At 45.8% G+C, this 14,801-nt stretch overlaps 1 protein-coding gene across 2 annotated transcripts in view; it reads left to right on the top strand.

Moving 5' to 3' along the window:
* AHSA1 (activator of HSP90 ATPase activity 1) overlaps positions 1-14,801 on the top strand; it is a 128,037-nt gene that overhangs the window by 8,812 nt on the left and 104,424 nt on the right. For both annotated transcript variants that reach the window (XM_085626642.1, XM_085626641.1), the window contains exon 2: positions 11,706-11,896. In XM_085626642.1, coding sequence (XP_085482768.1) covers positions 11,706-11,896 — 191 coding nt within the window. The remainder of the gene's footprint in view (positions 1-11,705; positions 11,897-14,801) is intronic.

The following is a 14,801-nucleotide window of genomic DNA, read 5'->3' as shown; positions in this document are numbered from 1 at the left end:
GCAGGTCAGTGAAGCGTCTGTGATTTGAGCTGTTACTTAGCTAAGCTATAAAAGAGCCCATTAGCATAACTGTTAAAATCGCTATCAGTGCTAGCACTAGCATATGTGCTTTCTTTAACATTGTCTCACCAATCCGTGAATTGCCAAAAATTCCCCGGCTGTGGTTCTTCCTACTGACTCAGAGATTGGTGTCTCGTTCCCAAGATAACTTATTTGTTTCACATTGCAAGCCATATGTATTTATGTTTAAGAAAACAAAAGGGTGGGAGTGTTTCAATAATTTAGGTCTTGATAAAAGGTGAATTATGTGGAAAAAAACAGCACATTTTGTTTAGTGTATATTATCTAATAATTTCTTCTTTTTTAACAGTGCCTGGCATGTGATAAAATATTATTATATTAACACATTTTTTTTGAGAGGCAATATGGTTTTATATTTAAATGTTTTATTTTGTTTACAATGGCTACATCCTTCTCTATCTTTATGTCTATACCATACTGCTCTCACCCCTATCTATTCACCATGCCTCACAATTACAGTACACAAATATACTCCACAACACAAAATTCCACCCCACATAATTCCACAGATAGCAATTCCAATACAACCCACATAATTCCAATCCAAACCAAAACACATGGGTTTGGATTGGGTGAAAAACATTGTCATTTACAACGCCACTAGCTCTAACTCTCGCAAATGCGAGACCTATTGCATTGCAAATGCTTGTTTGCAACTTGAATCCGCATCATTTGCCTGAACTTCCGTGCCCTCTACCATCCTTCTCAGGGATCCTTGGGGGAAGTGTTTCAGTTGAAGTGGAAGTTTCCACTTAACATTTCCTCCCATACCTTTTGGCTCCTTAGGTTCTAAAGAAAATTCGCTTGGACCGAGCCCCCAGCATTTTCATCTATCCAAACTTGACAAGCAGAGTGTGGTACACAGACCTCCAGCACATATCCCTGTGTCCTCTTGTTTTTCTCCCGTTAAGAGTGGTCCTGCTCTCCCAAATGGGGCCAGGTACAGCACCCCACTCTCAAAGCATTACACTGTCAGACATGGAGATTGGGCTGAGCAATCGGAGTTCCTGAAGCTTCCACTGGAGGGTGGCCAGCGTGATCCTATTATCGTGTTGCCCCTCTACTTAGTCGGGTTATTCTGGGAGATGGAATACATTTATAGCCAGGTGTACAGGCAGGCACATTGAACTTGGGAAAGTGACCTCGGCTAACTTCCCACACACAGTTCACTTTGTCTGAGAGTCGACAAAGTTGTGCAGTTGGCATAATCAAGAATTATATATTAGGGGTTTGTCAGCCCTTTTCGTTCTCTCTCCAGGGCCAAAGATCCTTGTTCAAGTCCCCAGTGGTTGACACGTTTTTAAGGGTTTGATAAATTAGTTTCCACTAGTTCCATTTGGAATGCCTCCATGGGACCTGCATTTAGTGTTGACATTCTCAATGAGTGCTGGTTGGAGCCCCTGTATAGATGCCAGTTGAGGTAACTTACTTTGAATTTGATATTTTTGGTTGCAGTTACCTCTGCTCCTTGTATTAGCGAGCTACATGCCCTGAGTGTTCGTCCACCTTTATATGCTTCTTTCCAGACAAGCTCATACTGCAAACTAAAATGCCATTCTTACTTAAGTTGGTTACTACATCTCATTAGGGACAATTTCCCACCTTCTATCCAAAGCCCCACCCCACCAAGGAGGAGTCGTCGTTGCATAGGCTGTGCCTTAGGCCGGTGGTAAGCTATTACAATATCTGTACGAAAGTGATTATATCGGACGATCAGCTCTTTGTCGGGTACACTGGCAAGAAGTAAAGCACGGTCATTGAAAAGAGAACCCTTTTCCTACTGGATTATACTGTGCACAAGGATTGTTACTCACCAGCAAAGAAAGAACGGCCTGGGGCAATCGGGGCCCATTCCACCAGAAAGTCTTCCACTACTACCTTGTGTAGAGGTGTGCCGGAGGTGGACATTTGCAAAGTGGCGAAATGTGCATCCCTCCACACATTTTAAAACTAGCATTGAAAATGCAATAGGTCTCGCCTTTCATTAAGTTAAAGCCATTTGCTTTGCTATACAATACCATTAGCAAAGCAAATGGCTTTAACTTAATCAAAGGCGAGACCTATTGCATTTTCAATGCTTGTTTTCCCTGCCATCCAATCATACCGTACCATGAAGAAGGTGATACCCACCAATTTGGATCGGACACCGAAATGCGTGTCGGCGCGGGAGCCCGCTGGCCTTTGTCTCCTCCAAGACTATTTAGTTTTGACACCTATTGAAACTTCAAGATTTTTTCTCTTAACAACTTTGCCCCACCCAATGAAAAGATATGATGATAGGGTGATTGGATGTTACTACAATTAAACCTCATAGCATATTGTGGTTCTGGATAGTCAATATATTATTAGACTCTGTGGGGGTAGATTCATGGAGTTTTGTTGAGACTGTAGAACATGTGTAATTTTTATGTATGTGCCAATGAATTTGTTTGAGAGTATGAGTGGGTTTTAGTATGAGTATTGCGCCTGGGATTTTCTTGACTGCATTGGAAAAATAATATTTATCATATGTGTATGTATTATGTTTTTTGCTATCTTAAGGATTGCTACAATAAATTTGATATAATTGTTTTCTAAAAATATAGTTTAAGTTTGTTAGTGCCCTGCAGTATGCCTGGCCCCCTTGACCTTTAGCACACTGTACTGCATATCCTGGGGGCATGTGACATTGCTGTTTTTGTATTGTGTCCATGACGCATAGCATTTTTTTAAAAGTTCTTTCAGGCAGTGTTTTTTCTTTCTTGTTGATTACGAGCAATCCACCTAGAACCATGTCGATACATTCCACCCCAGGTGATTGCTAGTGGTTTAGGCTGTTCACAAGCATTCGTCTGATCACCTTTTTGTGCATTTGATATCATACCGAAGTGGTCAAGATTATGCCCCGAGGTGGTTCCCTAGCCTGTTGTGCAACTGGAACCAAACTATACTTCATTAATGACGACTAATCAGGATGAAACCAGTATGGGGTTGCCTCAAGTCTCTTCTGAAAGGACCCTCGCCTGGCAGGTCGATACAGACTGTTGCAATGAGAAGAGTCCATACTGGTTTGTATATGGCAGGTTTGTGTAGAGTGGAACAGCTGGCGAAGAATAACGGGCTTGAATGCTAACAAGAGCCATCATCCGTTGTTTTGACTATTTTGTGTGTTGAATGCTCTGCAACCCCAGGCTTTTTACAAGAATGTATTGGTTTACAAATTCCTTTGGGGGTGAAGAGTGTGAGGAAAAGCTGTAGCAATAAGGGCTGTGGACAGATAGGAAGGAGGGTGGCAGTGCTTAATTTGACCTGGTGGTTTCCGTTGCTCGGAACTGTCACTTAATTGTCAACACCGGTGCTTATGACAGTCTGCCACATGGTGGCGCTGTCTTTCTAATTTAGAGATGACCACAACCGTTAATTATTAATGCAATATACATAGAAAATGGCTATTAGCTGCAGCCCAAGCCATTCTTAAAGATTTCGGGGCCTTTAATAGACCAAATTTTCACACTTGCAGGAGTATGACGGTTCGTTGTTGTTATTATTGTTGGCAGCATGACAGGCAATGTGTGGTGCAAGATGCGGTGGCCTCCTGACGAGAGCCCTGACATTAATTGTTTTACAATATAAGCACTGGAGGGTAGGAGGTAGGGCCAGAGATGGGGGGGCGGTCAGCTACATGCAGCTCTGATTAACTCCTGCTGGACTTCCACTAACTGGTGGCTTGAGGTGGAACTGACCTGCTGGCTGGTATGTTGTTGGCTCTAACCAGCCATTTCCCTTAAAGACATCTGCCAGGTCAAGGAATCTGCCTCAGCTCCACCAGCCTCCAGAATCATTTGTATACTGTCTGACATGTAACGCCACTGATGCCCAGTCTTATCCGCTTTTCAGGAGGAGCTGTTTGCTACCTGACACGTTAGTACATCTTCCCCAGTCCTCTCAGCCGCCATTCTGCAGCCTGACATGCCAGTGGTCTTTCCAGGAGTCTACCAATCGTCCCTTTGTATTGGTCTGCCACGATCATGTTTAGGTCTCGCCTTGCTATCGCGTAAGACAGGAGATATATCATCTAGCAGCTAAATTACACGGGAGGCGTACCTGTCCCATCTCACGCCAGAAGTATTTCCCCACAGTTTCGCTAACTCCTAAAGAGCCAAAATTAGAGCGCAGCCCGGACTGTAGCAGGCAAAACGAGAGAGCGCGGTGCAGCTGCCAGGGGCGGGGCGTCTGAACCTGAGAGTATGGGCGCGCCAAGTTCACCTTTAATGTCGTATTTTAATAGGGAACGGGAGGGTTCACCTCAGCTCCCTGGCGGCTGCATACACCGGGGACGTCGCGAGCTGGACCAAACCAAAGTGAGGACTGAGAGCGAAGAAGTGGCCCATTAATAGCAGGCGGCCCAGCAAGTGAGGATCGCGGTGGGGTGAGGGTCGCGTGCCGCGCTCGAGCTGCTATGCGTGAGACCCTTTAACCTCCAGAAAAGCGGAAGTTGCTGCATGTCAGAATACATATGGATTTCAGAGGTTGCGTACTGGAATTGAAGGTGTTCCAGGCAAGGACTAACGAGTCCTGGGTGGGTGCGTATTTCTTTTGGCTCCAGTAGGATAAACACAGCGGGCTTGATTGGCCATCACTGAGGAGTATTGACACTGCAGCTATGTACATGGGTGCCACCTAGTTCTTGAATTGGCAGCAAAATACCAGTGGGGCCTTCTGGATTAGGGACAGCTTGTGAAGACGTGGTTTACACCCCCTCCCCCCCCCCCCCCCCCCCGCCCCCCCCCTTCTCTGTCTGAGATCCGTGGCATCTGTTTCAGTGACGCCGACAGACCAATGAGAGAGCTGACTGGCGCATGCTCCAGGCGTGAAGCCAGCGTGGTTGCAGGACGCCTGGAGCATGCTCCTTCACGGCTCTCGTGAAGACATTTCTTATCAGCTTGTTAAATAAACAAGCAGATAAGAAATGTCTTCAAGACAGACACAAACCAGGCGAGCCAGTCCGGCTCGGGGAGCAAGGGCGTCCACAGAAAACCCTCATTTTCAATGGCAGGCCACAGTTTAGCAGAAGCAGTGACGCCAGCCAATGGAAATAAAGGGACGGGGCATAAAGCCCTCTTCCGAAAGTCCTCTCTTACTAAATATCCCGCGGACAGGGCTCTGCAATGCCACGCGAGAGCTAAAAACAAGCATTGGCATAGCCAATAGGTCTCGCCTTTGGGATCTTATGAGTATTTATTTAATTATGCAGCACAATATCCTTGGTGCAACATCAACTGCTGCATGGCTAAACACTTATAATGTCCCAAAGGCCAGACCTATTGGCTATGCCAATGCTTGTTTTCTGATTTGTGCCCTGCCAGCATCTATGACAACTGTAAGCCTCAACCACACCCTCAAGGGTGCGGGAGGCGAGGGGCCCAAGGGTGCGGGAGGCGAGGGGCCCAAGGGCGTGAGGGGCCCATGGGTGCGGGAGGCGAGGGGCCCATGGGTGCGGGAGCCCAAGGATGCGGAAGGTGAGGGGCCCAAGGATAGGGCCCAAGGATGCAGGAGGTGACGGGCCCAAGGATGCAAGAGTTGACCCATGCTAATTTATGCAAAACAATCCAGATTAATTTACGTAAACTACCTTAAAGTAAATCTACTTAAAGTAATCTAAGCTAACCTAGCCATAGCTAAGTTAACCTAAGGAAACCAAACCTACCCTAAACTTAAGGATAAAGTAACCTAAAGCAACATAACATAATCTAATCCAAAGTAAATTAACATGAGTTAAACTAAGCTAACAGAACCTAAAATACAGTAAAATAAGATTAACTAAAATATACTAACCTATATAAAATAACACACGATAACTTAACCTAACCTGAGGTAAACTAGGATACCCCAAAATAAGTTGTTATTGTGAATTAATGTAACAAACTATCCTAAATTAACCCAGTTTAGGAAAAGTATTGCATGGTATAGCTTGGCCCTGCCTGACTGTGCATAGATTAACATTCTATAACACAAAGTGGCCTAGGATAACATCACATTTTATCACATTTTAGCATATAGTAGCATAGTACGACAATGCATTGCAATATAATAAACAATAAGTAAAGTTATTGTAAATTAAGGTAACCAACTATCCTACGTTAACCCGGTCTATGAAAATTATAGCATGGTATAGCTTGGCACTGCCTGACTGAGTATAGATTAACATTACATAACACAAAGTGGCCTAGCATAACCTATCACATTTTAGCGTACAGTAGCATAGTACGACAATGCACAGCAATATAATAAAAAAGTACAGCATGCCATAATATGGTATGAGTAAGTGAGGCACAACTTGGTAAAAAACGTTTCTGTCTGAAGTCTTTGTAGGATGTATTCACGCTGCATGCCTGCCTGAAGGCAGGTCGACTGTGGGGTGAGGACATATATGGTGCTGTACAAACAGTCATTCACAGGAAAAGCACCTCTTACCTCGGTGAAGCCTTCTTGCAGGATGACCTGTAAGCTGCCCCTTGCCAGGCAGGCGAGCATCCTTCGCTGCACCCAGGGGCCGCTCACCAGCCCCAAAACCACAGCGCAACGATTAACGTGCGCCCCTGCTCAGAAGCACACGGGAACTACATAGACATTTACATAGGAATACTCTTGCACAGGAGAACTCTTACACAAGGGCAATTCCGCAACCACTTAAGAACACACAAGAGAATCAACAGCCACTTGACTCACACGAACACCCTCACACAGGAGCACACTTCCGTAAGCGCAACTGCTAATAATCACACCCACGCAGTAACATAGGAACACACGGGAGCTTCACAGACATTTATGTAGGAACACTCTTATACTGGAGCGCACCAGCTAACAAGCACGCCTAGGTGGATACACGGGAGCTGTAGCATAAACGCAACTTACACAGGAGCACTCTTACAAGGGCGCAACTCCTAAAGAGAACACCTGCGCGGACACATAAGCTCAAGGGGACTTCAACAGACCGTTCCATAGGAGCACACTCACAGGCGCGCAAACGTAGAAGCACTCGTAAACCTCAATAGAAAGGCTCTTTCGCAGGGGCACATAGGGGCACTGTTATACAGGAGCACATTTACAAACAACACTAGATACTTAGACACGCTGGGCTTAAAGACAGAATTAGCTACTCGCTTACATAGGAACACTAATTTAGGGGCACACACGGTATTTCACTTGCACATAGGAACACCTGTGCACACTACATCACACGTACACAAGGGCACAGTTACAGTGCAGAGAGGCGCTTACAATCTGGGCCATCCTCGACCAGTCTCCTCTGTACCCCAGTATGCCTCTGCTCTGTATCTTGTTGACCCTGCTGCTCTAGACCTGCTTGGCATGGCCGGCTCTGGCCGGCACGTGCACCTCCGCCATGCCAACGACCGCAGTATCGGGCACTGCACCTACATCGTGCCCAACCCGCATGAGGCCAGCTGCCCTGACCAGGGCCAAGGCGGACTCTCTGTGCAGGAGCTGGAGCAGAGAGCGCAGAGGGCCGAGCTGGGGGTCCTCAGCACCCGTTTGGCTCTCACGGAGCGGCTGCTAGAGCGAGTGCAGGGGGCAGCTGCCCCGCCGGAGCTGCAGTGGGAGCTGGAGACCCTGAGGAAGGAAAAGGCCGAGGCTGAAGTTCAGCCTGCAAGAAGCAAGGCTTCTTACCAGGACCTGCTGAGGGACTAGGCCACCCTGGAAGAGAAGAGGTGGCTGGAGCGAGATATGGCGAGCCTGGGACGGAGCCTAGAGGGCAGCAGCCAGTAGGTGACACTGCTCAGAAACCACCAATGCCCCCCTCAGCCATGTTAATACGCCTCGTCAGTGGTAGTAACTGTAAGCGCTAAAAGTGACATTTTCACGCCGCATTTTTTTCATCAAATGAATGCTACGGCATGAATTGATAAATGTGAAGGGGGAAGAGACTAACTAAAAGTGAAAGTACCACCAGCATCGTCGAGTAACAGAAGACTTCAAAAGGCTGCAGGGGCTGGGTACATGCTCTGTCTCGCTGATTAAAGATAGAGTAGTAGCCCCGTGCAGCGCTTTCACTTTAATGGCGGCCATGTGGTTTTCCTTAGACACGGCTCGTCTGAATAAAGGGGCGTGGCCGCCATTAACGCGAGAGCGCCACATGGGGCGCTTTTACCAACAAAAGTGAAACCAGCGCGGCCCCTGGGCCGCGAAAGTCCATCTACAGCATTTCGGGAGCGAGAAAATGACGCCTAATTAAACTGAGCTGCAATAGAGCTTTACTATGTCGAGCACTTACAATATATGTATGTCATGTTGGTTTCTTGCATAACGCTTTACACCAGGCAAAGGTTCCCTGATACCTCTGTTGGGTGCAGGAAATATAAGCGCGGCCACGAACGAAAGTGAAAGCGCAAGCATGTTCCCCCTAAAGCACTAACCTTTTCAAGCATTCGTGCTTGTTCTTGCATCCTCCTTGTGGCAGCGGCGCTCGGGCCATTTGTTTTCAATTAGTGCGCGCGCAGCTGCTCGCTCCCACATGGTGGATGCCACCACAAGCACGAGTGTGCGTGGAAAGGAGATGGCCGATTTTTAAAGGTCATCTCCTAGAGCAGAGCATGCTAGGCGAGACCTAAATAAGGATTATTTTGAATCTGGGGGAGGGTGGACACTTCGCCCACTCAGTCCTGCAGGATTTCCTCATTTTTATTAGGTCTCGCCTGAGCCAGCGCTTTAGCGCTGCTCTCGCGAGAGCTTGTGTAAACGGGGGATTTGGAAGTGCAAACGAGTGCATTCAGGCCGCCAACTACAGTGCATGTGCGCCGGGCGCGCGCACCATTTGGCAGCCTGTCTGATCATTTCGCGGCCGCTTTGATGTTCTCAGTGAGCCGCGCGGCCACTGAGAACATCAAAGCGGCCGCGAAAGTGCACACCATTTGCCACCCCCTCCCTTATCCCACTTCCTGCTTGTTTCACAATGGCAACCTAATGTAATCTGCACTTGTAAATATTACAGATTGCAACCATTTGTATGGCGTTTTACCATTAGGGCGTCTTTTCAGTACAGCTCGTGTCGTGCTTTGTTTAATCTCCCCGTTGGGTGTCCTACGCACACCACCACCCGTCGCTGCTTGCCATGTTAACCCCTCCTCCCGTTCTGCTGTAACCATTTTGTCATTAAGCTCTCGTGTTTGATCCGTTCATCTAATAGCAGGCAATTTGCAGAGCAGACGACGGGGTTCTCGCTGCAGTCCTGTAACTTTTTTTTTATTCCTTGGAACATTTCAAACAGATTTTTATTCAGTCCACCCAAAACATCTTTGCAACGACCTTAGACCCCCCTCACTGAAACAAAAGGAGATAACTTTAACATGGAACAGTCAGTAGCTTCTCACATACATATGACGTGTTTGAGTTGCTTAGACTCCGTTTCAAATCAATTAAGGGTAGTTCCTTTATCCAGTTCGACGCAAGTGTAGTGTAAAGTCCCCAGGCAAAGTTGGGAAAACAAATGCTATCTGAGCCATTTTTTTTAAAGTAACAAAGAAGTTGCCGATGATAAACATAGTCTTGTTCTGAAGTCACTACTCTGCTGGAAATGAATGACTAGATATCCCTAAAAGAAAGGCGTCCCCCAGATTAAATATGCATAAATTCACACTCTGCGACACACTGTGGTCTGCACACCCATGAATACTAACTTTCTGACATCACGCCCGTGTGTAAATACGTCTGACAAACGCACATTTTAAACCACCGGGAAACTTAATTTCTTCTTTTCTCCGGCAGTTTCCAAACAGAGATATGGTAACAGCATAGTTTAGCATGTTTGTATTTGAGGAGGCATAAAGGGATATAAATGAAGTCGAAAAGAGCTTGAAAGAAAAGCCATGCTCTGTTATGTATTTTACTTGCAAACCACTGCACGTTGCAGCAGCGAGCGTTAAAATTAAATGAAACACCTTGCCGCCTTGCATCCCAACCAACAAACGGACTTGTCTCTTTGCAAGCGAAGTTTTAATGAATGAGTACAGTTATTTAATTAGATCAGATTATTTTTCTCCTCTCCATACGTGAAATGCTGCGCTGACTCTTATGGTTAATGGAGTCATTCAATAAATGTCACGATATATTTCAAATCCGTCCACATACATCAAGCACATCTACATTCTACATTGCCTATTTTCAGTGAGTGTTAGAAATGCACCACTCCATAAAAAAGTTTTTTTTACTTCTCAATGTTGGATGGTCTTTTTAGCTTGTTGATTGAAAGTTCTGCAGTAAAATGTCCACGCAATCAGCTGGCTCATCCTCTGGTCAAACCCCAAATCGATTTTCCTAGTTGCTTCTATGTACCTACAGCTTTAAAATAGCAAGCATTTGCAATGCAATAGGTCTAGCATTTGCGAGAGTTTAAGCTGTTGGCATTGTAAATGACAATGCCTTTTATCTGTTTTAAAAACCAAAACATAAATAAAATGCATTGTCATTTACAATGCCAATTGCTGAAACCCTCGTAAATGCGAGACCTATTGCATTGCAAATGCTTGTTTTCCTTCAGGCCCACCACCTTAGGGGTAACCTTTCTTGGATCAATAATCTTCGTATGCCTACAAAACGGTGCCAATTCGGGCCCATAAGTACGAAATTCCCTAAGAAATTGCTATTCAAGAATTGCAAATTGAAATGTACTTAATTTGCGATTTCATGGGAGCTATTCCTATGGAGTTGCAATCCTTATTAGGAAATCACAAACTTGAAGCTGTAAAACATTCTTGCCTAAGGCTCTCACCCACGCCCCTTTAAATGTGAGAAAAAAAAGAATGGTGCTTTGTCTAAAGTGCTCCATGCTCTCGGGCAAGAGCGCACTCTATGGCACTGGAAAAATGCATGCTGAGTGCATTTTTTAAAATTGCACCTAGCTACCATTGGATTGGATTCGAGGGTAATAGCATTTCCTTAATGCACATTTTGCATTTGGGAAAGGCTATGTTTAGTTTAGAAATTGCAAAAAAGAATTTCCTACTTGCGATTTCCCAAGTTAGGAATCGCAAAATGCGATTTCTACTGGGTAGAAATCGCATTTTATGACCGCATTTCTTCTATCTTTTGTACATAAGGTAAGGCTATCTAGCATTTCTTAACTGCTCGAAATAGCGATTTAGTCTATTAAGAAATGTTAAATAGTTTCATACATATGGGCCTTAGTCTGTTGCACTGCACCTGTTTGTAAAGATGTTTCTCTCATCTACGTCTCGGGGGGGGGGGGGGGGGGGTAGAGGGAGATACAAACGGACCTACATGGCTCTGGTGATGTTATCATGATGCCACCTTCAATGTTGACATGAAGCCTGCACCCCTTACTGGATTCTTGAAACATGTTTATAGATCCAGACCCATGCCTTATATATTCAGTGGTGAGAAATGTGTAGGTAGAACGTCCACCAAAAAGTTTGTTACAGAAGGTAAGCAACTTTTTAAAATTAAGTTGTTTATTGGAACTGAAGGAAGCCTTTTTATTTGGGCTGGTTGGTCTTAATAGGGAGCCTGTTCTTTTAGCTATGGTGCACACTCGCTTTCATTGTTGTGAGCAATTGTATGTTATTAATTCTTGTGCAGAATGTGTGACCTTCCTACTTCTTCTATGACAGGACGGAGCGCGATGCATCCAGCTGGTCTACAGACAAACTGAAAACGTTGCTGATGGCAGTGAGGGTGGAAAATGAGGAGGGGGTGTGTGAGGTGACTGAAGTGAGTAAAGTCGAAGGTGAAGCCTCAATCAACAATCGCAAGGGCAAACTCATCTTTTTCTATGAGTGGAATATTAAACTTGATTGGAAAGGTAAGTATGCACGGGGGGTGGCAACATCATTTTTGCTGGAGGAAAGTAGGAGGGTTGGGAAAAGACTGTGATCGTTGCTTAGCCATTAGAAAATCCAAGAAGTTGTGCTCCATACAGCCAGTTTAAAGTTGTTTGCTTTTGTATAGTGTTAACCATGATTTCCATTGCTTTACAACACATTCAAAAGTTTGATTTCCATTAATCTTGAGCTTAGAAGATTATGCCATTAATTGTTGGTGTTTGTGTAAGATTGGTGAAGAGTATGTTCATTATTTAGTTTGTGTAGGTTAGCATGAAGTTAATGACATTAGTACACACGTATGTGTCGATGTGCCTAAGGACGTTTACGTTTTTCTGGATTGGTGATTTTTTTTTCTTTGTAATGAGAACCATTATATACACTACAGGGGCATCATTACAGCTTTAACATCCTCTTGACCTGATTAGAAAGGAAGTAAGGAAATCAGTCCTGGCAAAATATGGTTTAGGAATGACATTAGATCGATCAAATAGATATTAAAATAGGGTCTACCCATGAATACCTGAGAGGTCATTAACTACCATGTCCTATGTAAGGTTTGAGATCGTTTTCACTTTGTGTTCAGGTGCTAGAATATAACATGCTGCAATTTATTCTTGATTTTGCTTACAAATTCATGCTTCAGAAATGTTGCTTGTGGTGCAGTTCATGGCCAGTAGAGTACCAACATAGATAGCCATGGCCTAATGTACATTGCTATCCAAATAATTGCAATTTGATAATGTACATGTTGCCCATCTCCATGGGTCAGATATCCACAACCCCAAAATACAATTTAATATAGTATAGCTAGGAGAGATAACAAATGTTATGCACTCAGTCTTTCATATTTTCAGAGAGTACAATAATTTAATGAAATAATTAAATGAATAACCTGAACTAACAGAGAAGGTTGCAAGAATTTACACTACCTTCCCGAATGAGGCACGTAATGGGAGTTCCGATAGTGAGGGGAGGGCCATCATGGACGAGGCAGATTGCCTCTCCAGATTTGAGCTCCCCTCCTGTGACGACCTCAAAGGCATAGCCTCAAGTATAAAATCCGGCTCCCCTAGGGACCCCACTACTCCTAAAGTTCTAGGAGACAGGCTAGATATCTTAGTACCTTATATTAGTCACCTCCTTGAACTCTCTTCGGAGTCGGGAGTGGTCCCCAAAAAAATGGAAAGAAGCGAATGTCCTCCCCATTTAAAAAAAAAAAAAAGCCAAATGTGAGTGAGAGTCAACTTGAGAACCTTCGACCAGTCGCACTCCTGCCATATTTTGCGAAAATAGCCGAAAAAGTGGTCAATATACAACTGACGGACCACATTAACCAGCACAGACTATTGCATCCTACACAATCGGCTTTTCGAGCAACTTACTCGACTGAATCAGCATTGCTCCTGTCAACTGAATTGATTCGCAAACAGGAAGACGAGGGCCAGTCCTCTTGGACCTCCGTGCCTCATTCGACACTGTAGCCCATCCACTACTCCTACAGCGCCTCAGGATAGGCAGGCTGGATAAACTAGCACTTGAATAGCTGAGGTCCTTTTTAGGTCTCGGGACCATCCGGTCGGCAGACCGGAAGTCCGGAGATTTAATGACTTGGGAGACCGGAGATTTAATGACTTGGGAGAAGAGGGGCTTGAACCCGCCCCTCTTCTGCCCTGTTCTCCATTGGCTGGCCTCGTAAATGCTGGCCAGCCATTGGAGAAGAGGTCCCGTCACTCCAATCATGCCCCGTCCTTTTCGGATCGGGGGGCGTGTTTTTTGCGAAAAGTCTCAGGGAGGAGACAACAGCAAAACACGCCCCCGAATCCGAAAAGGAGGCTGCCTTTCTCCGAGGCATTTCTGCTCTGCTCTGCCTCGGAGAAAGGCAGTGAACAAGGCAGGTTCGAGGAGGCTAAGCTCATACCCATGTACGCACCTTTTCACCTCAGAGCAGTCTCCGCAGACTGCTGTGCTTGCCTGCTTTTTACCTGCCAGCTGCCCCCACCTTGTGCAACACCTTCAACCAGTAAAGCTTTTCAAGTCCAAAGATGAAAAAATTGCATTTAGTGAAGTTTCGTTGTTCTTCTTAATGTGGGAAATAGGGTCAGCTGGTTACAAAGTCAGGACTGGCTATAAGGTGTCAATACGGAGTATGCATAACTGTCAGCACTAGGCTTAAGTGGTGGTGGAGAACTGCACAATATTTCCTGTTTGTTGATGCAGTTTCATGTGTTTCAATGGTTGCGGCGGATGCCAGCTGCACGTTTCCAAAGGGTCCAGGACTCTCGCCCAATCTTTGCCGCTCACAGATTCGGTTTGTACAGTTCAGTCAGAAGCCAGGCCCACTTCCCGTGGACAGCGTGGCGCGCGCTTCGGAAGCTCCCGTGGTCTGACCTGTGCTTGGCCTCAAAGCGAGGCTGTGACACACGCGGCCTGAAGCCGAGTTTGCACTACACCGGCGGTAGTAGGCTGCGAGACAGGAAGCACCGCGCTCCAGTACCTTCTGCCAGGTGTATGTTTATGTTCACACCAGGCGCGCAACACCCATTGGACTCAAAGGGCTTCAGCCCCCCCATGTCGTGTGTGGCAGCCCGGGATGAGACACCTTCCTGGGCAAAAAAGCAGCCGCACCCGAGCACTTCACAGGTCTTTAAAAGACCATTTGCATGTTAATGAGGCCTTGCTGTTGTTTCACCCCTTCTAAGAGCCCCTGCAGCTCCACTCTGCCTATTGCTTAAAGTTCAGCCCCCCCAGAAATTTTTGCTCAGCCACCCCCCCCCCCCCCCCCTCCCCCCGAAATTTGGCTCTAGTTGCGCCTCTGGTTCACACTGCCCGGGGTTGGACGGGAAGGGCCTGACGCCAACAGACAGGAAACGTTTCGGGCAATGG

Source organism: Triturus cristatus, chromosome 9 (assembly GCF_964204655.1).
Source record: "Triturus cristatus chromosome 9, aTriCri1.1, whole genome shotgun sequence".
Classification (NCBI taxonomy): Eukaryota; Metazoa; Chordata; class Amphibia; order Caudata; family Salamandridae; genus Triturus; species Triturus cristatus.
This window is presented reverse-complemented; position numbering and strand designations above follow the sequence as displayed.